The 18,127-nt window shown below is 45.5% G+C and overlaps 2 protein-coding genes across 2 annotated transcripts; one reads left to right on the top strand and one right to left on the bottom strand.

The window, feature by feature from the left end:
* Nucleotides 1-622: 622 nt before the first annotated feature.
* Nucleotides 623-5,430, top strand: LOC123046049 (ABC transporter G family member 11-like). Its single transcript, XM_044469336.1, has 10 exons — nucleotides 623-1,195; nucleotides 2,204-2,493; nucleotides 2,573-2,744; nucleotides 2,921-3,043; nucleotides 3,151-3,279; nucleotides 3,389-3,583; nucleotides 3,729-3,815; nucleotides 3,901-4,173; nucleotides 4,775-4,882; nucleotides 4,965-5,430. The coding sequence occupies exons 1-10, from the start codon at nucleotides 749-751 to the stop codon at nucleotides 5,289-5,291; spliced, it is 2,151 nt and encodes a 716-aa protein (XP_044325271.1). The 5' UTR covers nucleotides 623-748; the 3' UTR covers nucleotides 5,292-5,430.
* A 1,988-nt stretch (nucleotides 5,431-7,418) lies between these two features.
* On the bottom strand, nucleotides 7,419-12,521 carry LOC123046050 (uncharacterized). Its single transcript, XM_044469337.1, has 6 exons — nucleotides 12,315-12,521; nucleotides 11,759-12,228; nucleotides 10,486-10,663; nucleotides 7,953-8,035; nucleotides 7,793-7,862; nucleotides 7,419-7,681 (listed from the first exon to the last, which is right to left on the bottom strand). Exons 1-6 carry the CDS (start codon nucleotides 12,364-12,366, stop codon nucleotides 7,557-7,559), a joined length of 978 nt encoding a protein of 325 aa, XP_044325272.1. The 5' UTR covers nucleotides 12,367-12,521; the 3' UTR covers nucleotides 7,419-7,556.
* Nucleotides 12,522-18,127: the final 5,606 nt, after the last annotated feature.

Here is an 18,127-nt window from a genome sequence, read left to right as displayed (position 1 = left end):
AAGAATTTAAATGGAGTGTTTTCGCTCATTTTGCCTTGGCGGAACCCAAAAAGGGACTTGATAGCCAGCAAATGTTAGATTTTCAAGCATGACAAAAGAGCGTTTATTATGGTAAATTATGTTGTCGCGAGGGTGAAAATTCCTTTAGCAAGCATAGCAAAATCCGTCATGTTCAGTTTTTTGCCAGGATTTGCCGTGCTTATTAAACAAAATTATCATCCACGCGACATAAAAACGTTCATTTTGTCAATGCTTAAAAATCCGTCGTCCGGTTTTTAACGTTTCCAAAAAAAAGATGAAATGTTTCTCTTGGTGCATTCCGTCCATAAAGGATTCCTATCGTCACACAATTTCTCCAAAAATGGCTTGGTTCCAAACAAAACCCTAACCCAGCACTGTGCACAATAACATGAGCAGTGTTGGAGTAGGCCATGTGCTGTCAGCCAAAGCCTAAAGAAGACAATTGGTTGTCAGTTTGTGAATAGATGGCCTCGCATCGCAGCCGCACCGCTCTCCGATTGCTCCATTCATCCATTAACTCCCCACCTTCATTATGCATGCATGCTTTGCCTTCCTCCTTTATAACTCCTGCCTTGCTACCCCCTCCCTCCCTCCCTCCTATAGCAGCAGCAGCAGCAGCAGCAGCAGCAGCTAAACACAAGCCACTTCACATCGCATCGCATCACATCCACTGACCTCTCCCTCCGAGGAGAGCTCCCTCGCGTCGCCGCCAGTGCGGGCGGGAGCCATGAGAGGAGGAGGAGGAGGAGGGGAGGACACGCGGAGGACGGCGGCCGGGCAGGCCATGGTGGAGCTGCAGGCCAACGGCGCGACCGCGACGTCGGCCAGCGGGGCGATGGTGGTGGGGCTGAGCCCGCTGAGCGAGACGCTGTGGCGGGACAGCAAGGCGATGCCCGGAGCGGGCGCGGCGGTGCTCATCGGCGAGGTGTCGGCGAGGCTGACGTGGAAGGACCTGTCGGTCACCGTGGCGCTGGGCCCCGGCAAGACGCAGACCGTGCTGGACGAGCTCACCGGCTTCGCCGAGCCCGGGTCGCTGACGGCGCTCATGGGCCCGTCCGGCTCCGGCAAGTCCACGCTCCTCGACGCCCTCGCCGGCCGCCTCGCCGCCAACGCCTTCCTCTCCGGCAGCGTGCTGCTCAACGGCCGCAAGGCCAAGCTCTCCTTCGGCGCCGCGGTACGGCCAGCCACCTCGCCTCACTCGTTTTACTTCGCTTGTTTTTATCCGGCAACGAGACCGCCATTTTTGGGCATTAGACTCTCCATGTTACTTTCATCCACCTTAGTTGGTGTTCATGCCATTTCCGAGCATGTGAAAGCTAGCTAGCCACCTCTGCTAGCAGATGCCATGGCCAGGCGCAGTACGTTTGGAGCGGTAGAACGGAGCCGTACGGTCGCTCTCACCTGCTAATTAATTCTACACCGGCGCGTAGTTATCGACGCCATCGAAATCCACGGGGTACGCGCGCGACCGGCTCTTGATTCGGCCCGTTGGCTTCGCAGCTGTCCCAGGCGGGGTAGTACATGCATATGGCGCCCTGCCCCAGTACCCCTACGCTAGGAGTAGCAGCAGCTCTCCTACGGGCAGCCAGAGCGATAGCGTGCCGTGTCGAGTGGTTGGGCGGAGCAATTAATACTCGTTCAGTTTTTCTGATCCCGTTGCTGCTTTGCTTTCAATTCCATGCCCCTTCATACAGATCTCGCACGCAACGTTTTTCTTTGCTCTCCGTCGACCGATCTCAACGGCGAAATATCTTCCCTGCATGGTTCAAAGCGAAATGGCCTGCTGCGACCTACTACCTCCTAGGTGACATAAATACAGACAGCTGTGTAGTAATTTGTTATTGTGGCGCTGTTCCGAATTTATGTTGATCGATGTGCTGGTTTACACTTCAGTTTGGGCATCTTCCTCTACTAGTACTTGCTTAGTTTTACGGCAGTACGTAGATTCTAGCTTGTACTAGTCAGTAATAAAACTGGGTAATTAAGTTTTGCCCGCATGAGACGAAAAACACTGGCCCTCTCGGTATGTACTCCGTACCAGTACGAGTTTGGCATAGCCGACTTCCGAGGAATGCTACTTTGGATGCAACGAAACCACCAGGATACTACTTTTCGGATCATGGCAACATGACCATCCTCGTAGAAGAATGCTTGCTGATGTGGTGTTGGCATATGTATGCAGGCGTACGTGACGCAGGACGACAACCTGATCGGGACGCTGACGGTGCGGGAGACGATCGGCTACTCGGCGCTGCTGCGGCTGCCGGACAAGATGCCGCGCGACGACAAGCGCGCGCTGGTGGAGGGCACCATCGTGGAGATGGGGCTCCAGGACTGCGCCGACACCGTCATCGGCAACTGGCACCTCCGGGGCGTCAGCGGCGGCGAGAAGCGCCGGGTCAGCATCGCCCTGGAGCTCCTCATGCGGCCCCGCCTCCTCTTCCTCGACGAGCCCACCAGCGGCCTCGACAGGTACGTGGTATTCAGTAGTGCCTGTGTGGTTGTGCTGTTGGAGATCGAATTGAATTGACGGCTCTGGTTGCGCGCGCAGCTCCTCGGCCTTCTTCGTGACGCAGACGCTGCGGGGCCTGGCGAGGGACGGCAGGACAGTGATTGCGTCCATCCACCAGCCCAGCAGCGAGGTCTTCGAGCTCTTCGACATGCTCTTCCTGCTCTCCGGGGGCAAAAACGTCTACTTCGGACAGGCAGCGCAAGCATGTGAGGTAATCAATTCCTCCACGATCCAGTATCTGTCTATTGCAGTAACTTCCTTCCTGCTCCACATGTAATGGCATCAGTAATTAATCACTTCACAGTACGTAGTAGTAGTACCCCTGCTTCTTCTGCATCACATATGTTATGCGATCGCTCACCTGCACCTGTTTCCTCCCACACGCAGTTCTTCGCTGAAGTTGGTTTCCCATGCCCGCCTTTGAGAAATCCCTCGGATCATTTCCTGAGGTGCGTCAACTCCGACTTCGACAAGGTCAAGGCCACCCTGAAAGGATCAATGAAAGCAAGGGTAAGGGGGGACCTGGACACATCGATAACCCGGCAATTCATGTGTACATATAAATTGTGCCAGCATGTTTTCACCTGCAAGTGGTCTAATTTTCATATACCTTGCAGATCGAAAGGTCTGATGATCCTCTAGACAAGATAACCACATCAGAGGCCATCAGGAAACTGGTCTCTGCCTACAACAGGTCGCAGTACTACTATGCTGCCAGGGAGAAAGTTAATGACATTGCACGAATCGTACGTCCTCTCAGACCCCCTAAATGCAACATATACGTTTCTCTGCCCTTTTATTTTGTGCATCCGGACAGGCAATGACCAAATGAAATGCATGTGTTGTTTGCTGCAGAAAGGAACAGTGATGGATTCAAGGGGCAGCCAGGCCAGCTTCTTGATGCAGGCGTGTACACTTACCAGGCGTTCATTCATCAACATGTCGCGCGACTTTGGGTACTACTGGCTCAGGCTCTTGATCTATCTCCTCGTGACCGTCTGCATCGGCACAATCTACCTGGATGTCGGCACCAAATACACATCCATCCTGGTAAGTGCTGAATAATCAATCAGTGGTTATCTGGAACAAAATGCCATGAATCTGTAATAACAAGTAGACACTTAAGCAATGACATCACGTTCCTTCATGAAAAGTGTTCTTTGTGGGCAATGACATTAACTCCCTCTTTTCACAGGCCAGGGCAGCATGTGCAGCATTCGTCTTTGGATTCGTCACCTTCATGTCCATTGGAGGATTCCCTTCATTCGTGGAAGAAATGAAGGTGAAGCTCCAGACTTTTATCATTCCATACGGGAATCGGAGCTGCCATGTACAATTTGCTCACCTGCTTCTCGACTTGTTCACAGGTTTTCCAGCGGGAACGGTTGAATGGGCACTACGGTGTTGCAGCATTTGTCATTGCCAACACCATCTCTGCTCTGCCATTCCTGGTCCTGATATGCTTCATGTCAGGGACAGTATGCTACTTCATGGTGCGCCTTCATCCCGGTTTCACACACTACATCTTCTTTGTCTTGAACCTCTACGCCAGTGTCACCGTGGTTGAGAGTTTGATGATGGCCATTGCAAGTGTCATACCCAATTTCCTCATGGGCATCATCATAGGAGCTGGAATTCAGGTACATTTTGGCCCAATTTTCATTTGGTATCCTATACTCTTATCAACTCCAGTTGTGTCTTCAGATAACAAATATCCTTTGCTGCCTGTTTCTCAAAATTATGGCCTTGTTGAAGTAGCCAGTAAATGGAGATGATAGTTACAACTTAATAGCTTTGAATCTAGTGCAGTTCTCGTTACAGGTAGGGATTAAAGCACCTTGCTAAATTAAAGGAAAAACAAAAAGAAGCTTGTCGTTTGTCTTTCTTACAATCTTTAAGCGTGTAACTTGTACGGCGCAAGATGTGTTCATCAATGAGGGAACTCCAAACTTCCAAAATGTTCTCTAGAACCAGAATACATTGAAAGGCTTTGGTAAAAATGTATTACTTTTATAAACCATCAAGCTTAACAAATGAATAAGTACTGTACCGCATTGCTACTACATGCTCAAAACTGGCTACTGAATAGCAGTATAAATTCATCAGCAGGAGGATCTTCCAAAGATCTTATTATGGTCTAGGATAAAGATACTACAGGCATAGACTGTCCTATTAGTGAGCTAAGTTTTTCAACCTAGGAGCTTCACATGAAAAAATTGTCTCACGATTTTTCTTGGACAGGGAATATTCATGCTTGTCTCCGGATACTTCAGACTTCCATATGACATCCCGAAGGTTTTCTGGAGATACCCCATGCAGTACATCAGCTTCCATTACTGGGCACTACAGGTAAATTTCGTGTTGCCATAGACCACGGCAGCATGGTGGATTCCAGTATGAAATTTGACATCAAACTCTTATCCGTCTACAGGGCCAATGCCAGAATGACATGGACGGTCTCCTATTCGACAACCAATACCCGGACCAGCCGAAGATCCCTGGGGAGTTCATCCTGAAGTACATCTTCCAGATCAATGTGCACCGGTCGAAGTGGATCGACCTGTCGGTCATCTTCAGCATGATCTTCATCTACCGCCTGCTGTTCTTCATCATGATCAAGGTGAACGAGGACGTGATGCCCTGGATCCGGGGCTACATCGCGAGGAAAAGGCTTCAGAAGAAGGTGCCTGCCATCGGCAAGACGCCTTCCCTGAGAGGCTATGTTGTGGATCCGGAGCTTGGTCCTAACGAAGGCTAGAAAGATATAAGCTGGGGGTTGCTGGGTAGCACAAATAGGAGGTCTCCTACCGGTTCTTGGCGTGATATGTATCTATGGTCAGAGAAACTGGTAAATTTTTATACGTTTTGGAAGTGAAGCTCGTTTGAGTAGAGGTACATACACACATGTAATGCGTGCAGAATGGCATCGGCGATGCAGGGTGACACATAATTGGACGTTCACAGCTTATTGCTGTCTTGAGAGGGCAGCAAAATAGGCAGAAATGGCTGGGGGCACTAATTGGCACACATGGCCGCACTGTATGAGCACAGTGATTCTTCTCGCTTGCAGATTACGTACTTACTGAGACGACAGTATTCAAGTTACAATAAATATCCACAATTGCGGTTAGATAGATTGACAGGTTTACAAAACATTCCACATGGATTGACAGGCTCTCTAAACATTCCACATGGGGTCATTCAAGTTGTGTTTGTAATATCTGGCCTTCCTTTTCAAAGCTATACTACTCACTGCTGCGGACCAACAATAATTGTTAATGCGGTGCAGTGAGTGTCACCACGAACTGAAGATTTAAAGCCACCCTGTGGACGCGTGTACTGTGTACAGCGTGTACAGGAAGACTTTGGTGCTAAACAGCTACTATATGCAGAACGATTTAGGCTGGTCCCCTTATGCCAGATTCGAAGTCGGTATATACCCCGGTAAGTCGAAGTTGCATACAGGGTGAAAAACAAATGATTTTCTAACTGTCAATATGTGAAAAAAATTAGACATGTCCGTGTCGTTTACATGGATGTAAAATTTCATGGAGAATAGACGAGCTTTGTGGTCTGTGTGAAAAAAATGATGCTTAAAAAGTAAAAAACTTTACTGAGGCCCAAAACATTTCTTTTCTTCAAAAAAATTCGACGCACATAAAATGTAACAACATGTACTACATAGTTTTAAAAATGGGTTAAAAAATATTGTTGCCGAATTTACTATAGTATGTAGGCTCTAGAAAGCCACTTGGCTGCCCACCTGTGTCCCTGATCTTCACTAACAATTGTCACTTTCATCAAAATAAAATGGTTACCATCTTTGTTTCCTCTAAAATATGTACCAGATCCCTTTTTGAGCATGAATACATCAGAGGGAATCATAATAGAATATATTTTTGCATTTCCAAACAGTCAAAGGGGGTTAGTACTAATACTCCATAGACGATAAACCTGATTGGAAGTGTTGGTCAGATGGTCATTATGTTGTAGTGGCATCTAGTAGTATGTTTACTGTGTTTTCTCTGAATGAGACCATCTTTTTTCTTTACGGAACTGACTGAGTTCATCTAGAACAGGTGTTGTAACTTCTAAAGTTTATTCATCCTTAGAATGTATGAGCGGACCTTCTTCCACCCAATAAAGAAACAAATGGCATGGTGATAGAAGCAACGAGAGGAGTAAATAAGCAACAGAGTAGATGTCATGTGCGATGCAGGGACCGTTGTGGGTGAGACATGCATGTGCTCATAAGAAAATCTGCCAGCAGGATATAAACATTGGAGAAACTGGTGGTTTCATTTAAGATGGATCTGGAGGTTTGAAGAAGCGTAGTTGGTCCAAATAGATCCCATGGAATGAAAACCCAAATTCACACATCTTGATTAAGAGTATACCAGAAGTTTGAAAATTTGAATCCATATATAAAGCATTGCCTAATTTCAGGGCCAGCTGGGTTTTCTTGGGCGTTATGCAGTACTAGCTGGCTGTGTCCTAATTTTACCCGTAGCAATAGCCAAATTTAGTAAGAATTTGGTAAGAAATTTTTATCAAAAAATAAAATAAATAAATTTAGTAAGAATTGCTTTGCAAGCTTCTATCATAAGAGTCACATTCTTAGCAGTTGTGAGCCTTGATAGGGATTAATCCTTCAGAGCAGAACAGAATAGAACTACGAAGTAGGAGTACTGATGTGGACAGAAGGCATTAAATAATTTATACTGAAGTGGAAAAGGGGTGCATGCAACTGCAAGTGATAATCCGGAACAAAGAAACTAGCACAACAAGTATTTTCAGGGTTGATATCGAGGTGCCCACACCAGAATGTCACCAACGCAAACATTCACAGTTTGCACCCAGTATTTTCCATATGAACAAGCAGATCATTGCAAGACATGAAGTTAATATATATCAAAGCCACAAACAAGTCATAAAATTAAAGGTACATCAGCTAGATAATGCTACCAAACCTAATCTACTGATACTAAAAGCAAGCAAGTACCATGCTGTGATATAGTTTACTTTAGCTGGTGCCAGGGTCAAGGACTGGAAGCCTACAGTAAAAGCTGATGGATTTATCTGTCAACCGTGTTCCTGGAATGAAGTACTGGAATATCACTGTCAGGCAAGCACCATTAGGAGCAATACCTACACAAAAAATCAAGGTAATAGTTAATACGAATTTATATTATTTTTCAACAGGTTTTCCTTTTGCGAAAGATTTTTCAACAGGTTTACAGAAACGGCTGAAAAACAAACCATAGAAGGTACAATCTGGCTTGGCCAAATGACATTGTAGGCTCTTAACTAGGTGCTTCATGCTCACTTGCTGCGAGAAAATAGAATAACAAGCACCTGTGAACATCTGACATGAAAATAATAGAACGATTATTTAATAAATGAAGCTTAGGAGCAATACCACTGACAGTGCTTCCCCTCTCTCAACCGCCATTTCCATACGAATGGTAGCACTCACATTTTGATCAACGACAGGTGCATTTGCTGAAATAGAGAACATCGATATAAAAATGTGAAGTGCGTTGGACACTAATGACACCTACTCCCTCCGTCCCATAATGCAAGGAGATCCAATAAGCCCCTATCTTTTCCTCTTTGTTGCTGATGGTTTAGTCAGTCTCATGAAGAAGGAAACAAATGACGGCAACCTGACACCTATTAAGATTGCGAGGAACAGCCCAGGAATCTCAAATCTTCTTTTCGCAGATGATAGCCTAATTTTCTTTAAGGCAAATGTTGTACAGGCACAGGTTATGAAGAAGGTGTTGGCGTCTTTCCAGCGAGGTACGGGGCAATTGCTGAGCGAAAATAAATGCTCTTTACTTTTCAGCGAGTGGTGCCCGGAAGAGTCTAGGGAAGAGATAAAGAGAGTTCTGGGAGTGGTTTCCTCCTCCTTTGAGAGCAAGTATCTGGGTTTTCCAACTCCAGAAGGGAGGATGAAGGACGAGAAATTCCAACCGATCTTGGATAGATTCAGTAAGAGGTGTAGTGATTGGTCAGGAAGATTTATGGCATACGCAGCAAAGGAAGTACACGTCAAATCCGTGGTCCAGGCTCTCCCCTGCTTTACTATGGGGGTCTTCCTACTCTCAAAAGGCTTTTGCGAGAAATATGAGAAGATGATTCGTGATTTCTGGTGGGGGGATGAAGAAGGGCATAGGAAGGTACATTGGATGTCGTGGGAACGCATGACACGACCGAAAAGGGCAGGTGGTATTGGCTTTAGGGATATGCACCTGTTCAACATTGCACTGCTTGCAAAGCAAGGGTGGAGGCTACTACAAAATCCGGACAGTTTGTGTGCGAGAGTGCTCAAGTCAAAATACTATCCACACGGAAATCTCCTTGATACGGTTTTTGCCTCAGACGCGTCCCCGGTATGGAGAGGAATTGAGGTTGGGTTGGAGCTCCTAAAGAAAGGCATCATCTGGCGGGTGGGGGATGGAAGAAGCATTCAAATCCAAAGAGACCAGTGGATCCCTCGGAAGGAAGGACTAAGGACTGCATCTTTTGTTAGGAGGTCAAGACTGCGGTGGGTGAACCAGCTCATGCAACCAGAGTAGAGAGTGGAATGTGGAGCTTATAAGGCAAATTTTCCACCCCTTTGATGCAGATGAAATATGCAAATTATCCATTCCAAGGTCTGATGCAGAAGATTGTATTGCTTGGCACTACGAAAGAAACGGGGTTTTCTCAGTAAGAAGTGCATATAAACTGGCCGCTGCAACACATGGGCAGACCCGACAGTCCCCATCTAGCTCGTCAAATGATCCTGACGATAGGAGCATCTGGGACCTCATTTGGAAGTCGAATGTTCCACCAAAAGTGAAAAAATTTGGCTGGCGAGTTGCCACCAACACGCTAGCCACGAAGAAGAACAAGTGGAGGAGGACCTTAGAGCTGGATGCCACCTGCAACATCTGTGGTTGTGGCGAGGAAGACGAATTCCATGCGGTGGTATCATGTACTAAAAGTCGTGCTCTCAGACACGAAATGAGGAAAGAATGGGAACTCCCGCCCGAGAACTCTTTCCAGTACACGGGCCCGGACTGGCTGCAACTGCTATTAGCGACAACATCAGTGGATGTGAGGGCGAGGGTGTTGATGCTTCTTTGGAGGGGATGGCATCTGCGTGGTGATTGTGTTCATGGAAAAGGCAAGGAATCAATTGGCCATTCTGTCCAATTTCTCCTGAAGTACGAGGATGAAATACAGTTGGCAAGAACCAGTACATACCCCTCTTCGGAGGCTGGCAAAGAGAGGTGGCCCTGTGCCAACACTGAAGTGCAGAGTGATGATCAGAAATTAATGAAATGGACTGTTCCAGATCAAGGTGCAGTAAAATTAAACTCTGACGCAACTTATCTGCCAGACAGTGGCCTATGCTGGGCGGGAGCAGCTGCGAGGGACTGTCGAGGCCTGGTGCTCATATCAGTTGGAAAACAGATTGGCAGCGCGGCAAGTGTGGAGGAAGCAGAGGCTAGAGCAGCTTTGGTTGGGATGCAGGCCCTGGCAGGAATATACAGTGGGCCAATGGTGCTAGAGGTGGATTGCATGGCGTTAGTTAATGAACTTAAAAAGGGCTCCCTGAATCTATCTCCTTGTTTTGGTGTGCTACGGGATATCATGGAGGTCTCCGAGAGTTTTACTTCCTTCAAGGTCACTCACGTTGGAAGGAAGTGCAACACACTGGCCCATGAATTAGCAGCAGAGGCAAGACAGAAGGGTGATCTGCAGCTCCTTGCTAGAGTTCCAGACAGACTGACGCCTTTGATGCAGGCTGAGTGTTTTCCCCCCACTTGAGTATTTGGTGTACTCGAGTTTCTCAAAAAAAAAAAAAAAACGTCCTATATTATGGGACGGAGGGGAGTACTTCGGAATTTAAGGAAGCTAATGCTGAATGCTGATTACAGCTCCCAGCAGCCATAATTTACCACGAGCACCAAGAATCCGAAGCCTTTTGAATTCTGAACCAAGAGTAACAAGAGAAGTTGAAACTTGCAGATGGAGATCACCATATTGGGTAACTGTTACAGACAGAAGATCACCAATGTTTTTTAGACGATCCACCAAATTCTGTAACTGTTGTAGATCTGGAACCTGGACCAGAGTCTGCAGAAAGATAAATTTCTACTAATAAGCAGCTGACAGTAGAAAGATAACACCAACCCAGTATGAAAATCTACAACGTCCGCTAATAGCTAACAACAGTAAAATAAATTTCTTCTAACAATCATCCAAGTTGAAGATATCTTCAAGATCACAAGCAGCACAGACCTCTGGGTAGGTACAGATATTTCGCAAAGAAAAATACTTAGCATTGAAGAGAACAGTAGAACTGTAGGAACTAATAAGAACTAGTATTCGATAAGCGTCGTTGCTATTTTTACATTTTATACTTCTGTAACCATTTGTTGACTAATGTTACTATGAATCACATCTTTTCCAGTTTCTTGCTCGCAGATAGATAATTTTAGTAAATTTCCAAAGGTATAACAATGCAAGATAGGAATATCCACATCAATTAAAATGGACTAGACGTCTAGATCAGTGCTTCAAATAATGGGACACAATCAAACTTTACTGTCTATTAACTAACATCTTTGCTATCAGTAAATTATGTGAATAAGTCATTCCCATATTCATATTTTATATATTTCTACATTTCATATTTTAATTAATTGTTGACTATTGTTAAATGGTATATTGTGCGGTATGCCGGTATCTTGCTGGAACATGGATATCTTGAGGATTTTTGTTACAACAAATTAAGAGTGGTTCTGTGCATCAGATTTACATTGATTAGACCTCTAAACAGTGCTTCAAATAATGAGACGCGAATACATGATCAAACTTCAGCATGTTAAAGATAAATTATCTTTGCTACTGGCAAATTACGTGAATATCAAGTTCAGGGGCTCAACAAACAAAATGCTGTTTGGAGGATGGATCCAGGTCATTACATTTTATGGCTCAGCCTGTATGAAACTGTGAATTGGTACCTAATTTTGTTTCTGCACTCCAGCATCACAACTAGGCCATCAGAAGTTGCATGGCCACTACCTGCTTCAATTTAACTAGTTCTTTTCGCATTTGGACAGCTAGAGTAGATTATGTTGTGAAAGCATTCAATCAGATAAACAAATAGGATAATTTTTTACTGATGAATGATAAGAAACTGGAAAATGCCATGTGAGAACTCCCCACCTCAGGAAGCTCTTGGGCGGCGTCAAGTGCGTCCTGCAAGCGCGCAACATCGGAGCGTGACAGTGGCTTCGAGATGGGCACGTCCTGCACGACGGCGGAGCGAGCGCCCTTGGTCTCGAACGTGAGGAACGGGGCAGCAGAACGGGACCCGGGGGTCTGCTTGTTGACGAGCTTGACCTGAATCGCTGCGGGGGCGTCCCCGGTAGCCGGCGACTGCGCGTGGACAGCGAGCGCGCTACGGAGGGCGCGATGGAGCAGCGCGACGTCGACGGAGAAGGCGACGCGGTTGCCGTCCCGCGACGACACGTTGTACTCGCGGAAGAGGAGGTCCTTGGCGAACTGCGCGACGCACTGCGGCCCGTCGCCTTCGGGCCCCGTGGAGCCGAGGAGGTTGTGGAGGAGCATGGCGTGCGTGGGGGTGAGGTAGACGTGGCACACGCGGCCCACCTTGTCGATGGCCGGAAGGAACCCTGCGGGAGCGGACGGCGCGCGTGAGGTGTTCGGTGAATTGCGACAGAGGGAGGGGAATTGAGGAGTGTGCTGCGCTGGGGCTTACGCTTGTCGAGCAGGGAGATGCCGTCGTCGGTGAAGGAGGCCTTGAACTTCATGGTGGCTTGCGCTCCTCGATGGACGCGGCGGCGGATTCTGGCTTCGTCTCCTCGGCTGGCGGCAAGGGGCTGGTGGTGGGGTGCGCCGCGCAGCCGTGTCTTCGACTCTTCCGGTTTTTGGCGCTCCTTTGTTTTTGTTTTTTTGAGGGGTGAATTTTTTGGCGCTCCTTTGGAGGCTTCCCGCGTAGCGTAGGCGAGGCGCCCCTATTTCTTTTTTTTTTTACAAACTCCGAAGCTTTTTATTCAACCATCATAAGGTATACATGGATAAAATCAAGTCTATTAGGCTGACCTAACCAAACATGGCGGTCATTCATTGGGCATGCATGCTTGGCGAGTTTGAGAGCCTCGACATTCGAGCCCCTATTTCAACCTTTACCGTTGTGAACAGTTCCTGCATCGCATACGCTTCTCAACCCAGTCTGGTTGAGCAAAAACAGGTCCTAATGCGCTATCTGTAAATTGTTCGGTTGCCTGCATCTGGTGTCCCTGCATTAGCTAATACGCAAGTGCACTTTGTTTGGTTGCCTACATTGGCTCTAGCGGCACATGAACATGGCGTTTGGTTGCATACGGCGTACATGTTGTGCTTACCTTGTACCCTAGTTGGTGAGCTTACCCACAATGATCACATCTAGCACACCAACGCCATAACACAACAATGGCGATGAACTGGGCGAAGGTGATGAAGTTCTTCAGCTTCAGCCCAAACTGACGATCCACCTTAGCACCTTCCACTTTGACACCTTCAACCTTGCCACTGTCAACACTGCTGCCTCTGTGCTTTCGCACCCAGTCGGAGTAACCTTGTTCTGCTGCCTGCCTAGTCTTGAACTCTCTATAGCTGTTGTTGCTATACGATGCCACTTGTGCATTGGCTTCTTCCCATGAACTATAAAACCCTGGAGCCTTATCGATGAACACGACATACCACTTGTCCTAGCAATGCACAAGAGCAAGAGTTGAAGCAGAAAATCAATGAAGCACGCGAGTAGCAAGTAAAGTAGCACACAAACAACAATGGAGCAGAAGAGAAGTAAAGCATGCATGATCATACGGCATAGCAAGTTCAACCTAGCACTACCTTGGTGTCAACCTACCACCACATCCAAAAGAGGGTGTCGTCCTACCACCGCAAGTTCATCATCAACGTGAGGGGCTAGTATATACTACCTCACCAAAATATACAGACCATCAAATTGTTTTTTAGCCCTAGCTACACAAAATGTACGTCGTCATCGTAATCGTCGTCGTCATCGCCACCGCCATCGCCGTTGGGATCATGCACGCTCATAAGCAGCACTATCTCTAGTAGTAGTGCTTGTCTAGCCAGCTCCTGAACCACAACACCCTGTGAGCGTCTGCCATGGCAACGAACCCAACACCCTGGGCCTTGTTGTCAAGCAGGTGGCTGAGAGCTGCCATGAGAGCCTCGTCGCTGAAGCCACCCTGGGTCATGACAGCGCCATACAGGTCAGGGTGGACGTCGAGGGCCTTGCACTCCTTGATGGTTGTTGCCACCTCCTTCACCGTCTCAGTCATGCTACAAAAGACATTGATCTCCTCCTCCATTAGGCCTCCTCTCTTCCTCTTCATATCATGGACGGGGTCAAATGGCTTGTCGAAGGGCTTCGCAGCTGGCTTGTCGGGGCCATCAAGGACCTCGACGTCCGGGGTCCCAGGGAAGTCTGGCATGGGAGAACCGAGAGGCTCCCCCAAGCCCATGGCATGCTTCCCTGTTGCCAACCCGAAGGAGAAGATGTGCTGCATCTGGTTGTAGTTCTGGATGGGTGTGTTGAGGAGCTCAGTGTCCCTTGGTGATCCTAAGAACGAAACACAAGTGTTGTTAGTTGCGATTAGGAGTAGGCAATGGTGGAAAGTATGAAAATGAAGAGGGTCATGAGCTAACCGCGACATGGCCAGCGTAGTGCTTTGCCTCCAGAACTATGGAGCAAGTGTTCTCATCCCATGAGGCGCCACTAAGGTCTCTTAGCTTGGACACTTGGATCCATCGACCTCTCCATTTCCTCAGGTGGTTGTACACATGGGTGGTAGAATCCTCCTGCCCATAGAACTCGAACACTTGCTTCGCAACGGTGTTCAAATGCACCTCCTTGAAGCCCTTGTCAGTCCTAACTCCACTAGAGATGAGCTCACACATATTGTTCAGCACAAACGTGGACATGAATGGCTGCCACTTCATGTTGTTTGACCTACCATCCTTATTTGCCTTTGCTGCTGCTACCTTGAGTGCAGCGGCAGCAGCAGCACCAGCATGAGTTGGCTCAACAAGCACTACTGACACATAGAGGGAATCAGACGCGAACACCTCTGAATCAGGTGCCATCTCGGACATAAGTTGCGAGTCCTCGACAAACTATGGAGCAAACTGGCTGTTGGACAAGACAAGGGCCTGACTAAGATCTTGCGTCTGCGTGGTCATGTCCTACAATCGTAGCACACATCGACAATAAGCAGGAGCATACATGTACATGGTTCATCACTATCATAGCAAGCATATGGTTCATCACTATCATACTAAGCACATATGGTTCATCGCTATCATACTAAGCATACCGAACAATCTATGAGCACGTATATACATCTACAACAAACAACATGCTACAAATGGACCACCAATAGCTACAAAACACGGATCTAAGCACAAATCAACACAAGCACAAGGTTCAACTTCAAACTCTACTACTAATCTAGCCTACCACATGCTTGAACATCTAGCCCTACCACTAATTGCAACCGCAGCATAGCAATGAACCATATCAGCTCACATATCAGACCACTAATCAACCATGCATCTAGATCAAACCCTAGCTACAACTCAGATCTAGCTAGAAAAAACAGAGAGAAAGGTGGATTGAACTCATAGAGGCCATGGCTACAGCTCGATGGCGAGGGGGGACGGTCGTGGAAGATCAACGTCGGTCGGTGAAGGAGCGCCGACGCCGTGGACCACCGGCCGATGAAGATGCGCCGCTTACCTACTCGTCGGTGCCGACGCGCGTCAGCGGGGAGATCGAAGGGAGGGAGAATGGTGGCGGGAGTTGGGGGGTGAGAGGGGCTAAATAGGGGTGGACTCGACGGGAGGTGAGCCAAAATCCTCCCGCCGATTTTTTGGCGACGCGGGCGACCTCGTGCCATCTCCCTCCTCGCACGAGGGGAGAAGCGCGTTGCCTTCCCTTGCCTCGCCCGAGCCAGGCTCGCGAGCTACTGCCGATTCGGGTGTTTCCCCTGGGCCTGGCCTAGACGTGCTTTAAGTTCCATGTGATGCGGGCCGCACAGTGAACACAGGCTACCAAACGGGCTCAATCTCTCCCGCACGGGCCAGGCTGGGCCATATGCAGGCAACCAAACACGCCCTAAGCGAGCACATGGGGAAGCCTCACGTCGGTGGGAGCCCAGATGGGCCGGCCCATTCGCGTGCCATGGTAGGCCACGCCCAGTTTTTTTTCCTGTTTCTCATCTCATTTTTTGCATTATTTTTGTACTTTCTCCTATACTTTAAAATATATATACAAAAACACGCTTCAAAAACACATTTGAAAAATGTTGTAAAACTAGTTAAAAAATGTTGACTAATTAATAAAAATATTGAACAACTATTTAAAAAATGTTGAACAAGTATTTGAATTTTTTAAACAAGTATTTGACAAATCTTAAATAAGTACTAAAAGTAAATGAATGAGAATTTTAAAAATGTTGAACATGCATTATAAATGTTAAAACAATTATTTTAAAAAAGTTGAATAAGTATTAAAAATGTTGAACAAGTGCTTAAAAATGTTGAACATGTTTTTGAAAAATGTTGAATAACTATTTTAAAATGTTGAACAAGTATTTAAAAAATATTGAGCAAGTATTTAAACAATGTTCAAATAAGTATTAAAATATTGAACAAGTATTTGAAAAATGTTGAATAAGCGTTCGGGCAATGTTGAACATGTATACAAAAAAAATTTATCACTTATTAAAAAAATATTTTAACATATACAAAAATGTAGAGTGAAAATATGGAAAAGTCGGAGAATAAGCAAAAGAAAAACAGAACAAAGAAACATGAAAAAACAGAGAAGAAGTAGAGGAAACCCCGATCGATTAGAATTAAGTAGGTCCGACCTACTAATTTAACATGAACACGATTCTAGCCCATTGGCAAGCAACGAGTGCAATCGGAATTTCTATTGGACGCACGTCGTGTCAAAGTGTCGACCTTTGGCACAAACATGACGATGGAGCGATGACCTGGCCAGGCCGATTAAGGTGTTGCAGCGTTTTTCTGTTTTAGGAACTTTCTAGAGTTTTCCAGCTGGTTTTCTCTGGTAATGGCAACCTTCTAGAAGGTTCCCTGAACAGGTTTTCCTTTTTATTTTTGGATTTTGGTTTTTCTCTTTCTGTTTATATTTCTTCATTCTTTTTTCTTTTCTTTTCCTTTTCTGTTTCTTTTTTTCTTTTTTGGTTTCATTTTTATGCTTCAAGTTTGTTTTTCTCTCTTTAAAGAGATCATGTTTTGAAAATTGTTCAGAAAATTAAGAAAATGCTCGTGTTTTTTAAAAAGTTCAAATTTTATAAAAATGGTCGTGTTTTTAAAAAAATTGTGCATAAATTCAAAAAAGTTTGCATTTTAAAAAACATGTTCAGGAATTTTAAGAAATGTTCCCATTTTTTAGAAACTGTTTGGAATGTTTTTGTTCAAATTTATCAGAACTTTTCATGTCAGCAGGATTTCAAAAAATGTTCTTGTACTCAAAACTTGACCACAAATTCAAAATTTGTTCTTGTTTTCAAATAATTGGTCACATATTCAAAAATAGTTCGCATTTCAAATTTGTTTGAATTTTCAAATTTTATCCATATCGAAATTTGTTCTAAAAATTCTAAATATATTCACGATTTAAAAAATTTCCCATTTTAAAATTTTGCTCATAAATTCGAAAAAAAATCATGTTTACAAAAAAGTTCAGTATATTAATTGTCCCTGTTTTCAAATGATGTTCGCGTTTTGAAAAAATGTTCATGAATTTCAAGAGATGTTCCTGCTTCTGAAAAATTGTTCAACAATTCAAAAAATGTTCCCATTATCAAAAATTGTTCAGAATATTAAAGATGTCTCACCAATACAAATATTGTTTGCTTTTTCAAAAAATGTTCTGGAATTTCGAAAAAAATTCAACAATTCAACAACAGTTCCAAATATCAAATTTTTGTTCTCAAAATTCAACAAATGATCGGGTTTTCATCAAATGTTTAGGAATTTCAAAATTCTTTCTGTTGAAACATGTGCATGTTTTTATTTTCTTTTTTGGAAATTTGAAAAATTGTTTGAGTTATTCAATAAACTATCCGATTTTCAAACACTTTTTGTTGTTAAAAAAATCATAATTTCCAAATAAAGTTTGAAAAATTCAAAAAATTGTCCGGATTCTTCTTTGGAATTAGTTTTTATACTAGCACGCTCCTCTTTTTTACACTAGCATTTGTTAGCTCTACTGGTTAGCTTAGCTGCTCTTCTCCACAAGATCGAGGTCCAAAGTTCAAATCCTAGCTAGGACTTTGCACGCTTCCTTTTCTTTTTAACATCATTGCGCTACTGTACATCATACAGGCGCACTCGCATAGCGCCCACTAGTGGGCCGACCCAGTCGAAGCGTCTGTGCATGCATCATGTGGTTGTTCCATGCAAAATGCGTCGAATAGGAGCTCCCAGTGCAATCAACCGATAAACCAAGGTTCGAATCCCACCAAT

Source organism: Triticum aestivum, chromosome 2B (assembly GCF_018294505.1).
Source record: "Triticum aestivum cultivar Chinese Spring chromosome 2B, IWGSC CS RefSeq v2.1, whole genome shotgun sequence".
Classification (NCBI taxonomy): domain Eukaryota; kingdom Viridiplantae; phylum Streptophyta; class Magnoliopsida; order Poales; family Poaceae; genus Triticum; species Triticum aestivum.
The sequence above is the reverse complement of the archived record's forward strand: the minus strand, read 5'-3'. Positions and strand labels throughout refer to the sequence as shown.

Excerpts from the sequence above, each read along its gene's own strand:
- LOC123046049 (XM_044469336.1), top strand. The coding sequence starts at position 749 with ATGAGAGGAGGAGGAGGAGGAGGGGAGGACACGCGGAGGACGGCGGCC. Across the intron at positions 2,745-2,920 it reads AGGCAGCGCAAGCATGTGAG|TTCTTCGCTGAAGTTGGTTT; the intron begins GTAATCAATTCC and ends TCCCACACGCAG. Across the intron at positions 4,174-4,774 it reads TCATAGGAGCTGGAATTCAG|GGAATATTCATGCTTGTCTC; the intron begins GTACATTTTGGC and ends TTTCTTGGACAG.
- LOC123046050 (XM_044469337.1), bottom strand. The coding sequence starts at position 12,366 with ATGAAGTTCAAGGCCTCCTTCACCGACGACGGCATCTCCCTGCTCGAC. Across the intron at positions 8,036-10,485 it reads TCGGATTCTTGGTGCTCGTG|CAAATGCACCTGTCGTTGAT; the intron begins GTAAATTATGGC and ends TCTCTATTTCAG. Across the intron at positions 7,863-7,952 it reads GAGGGGAAGCACTGTCAGTG|CAAGTGAGCATGAAGCACCT; the intron begins GTATTGCTCCTA and ends ATTTTCTCGCAG.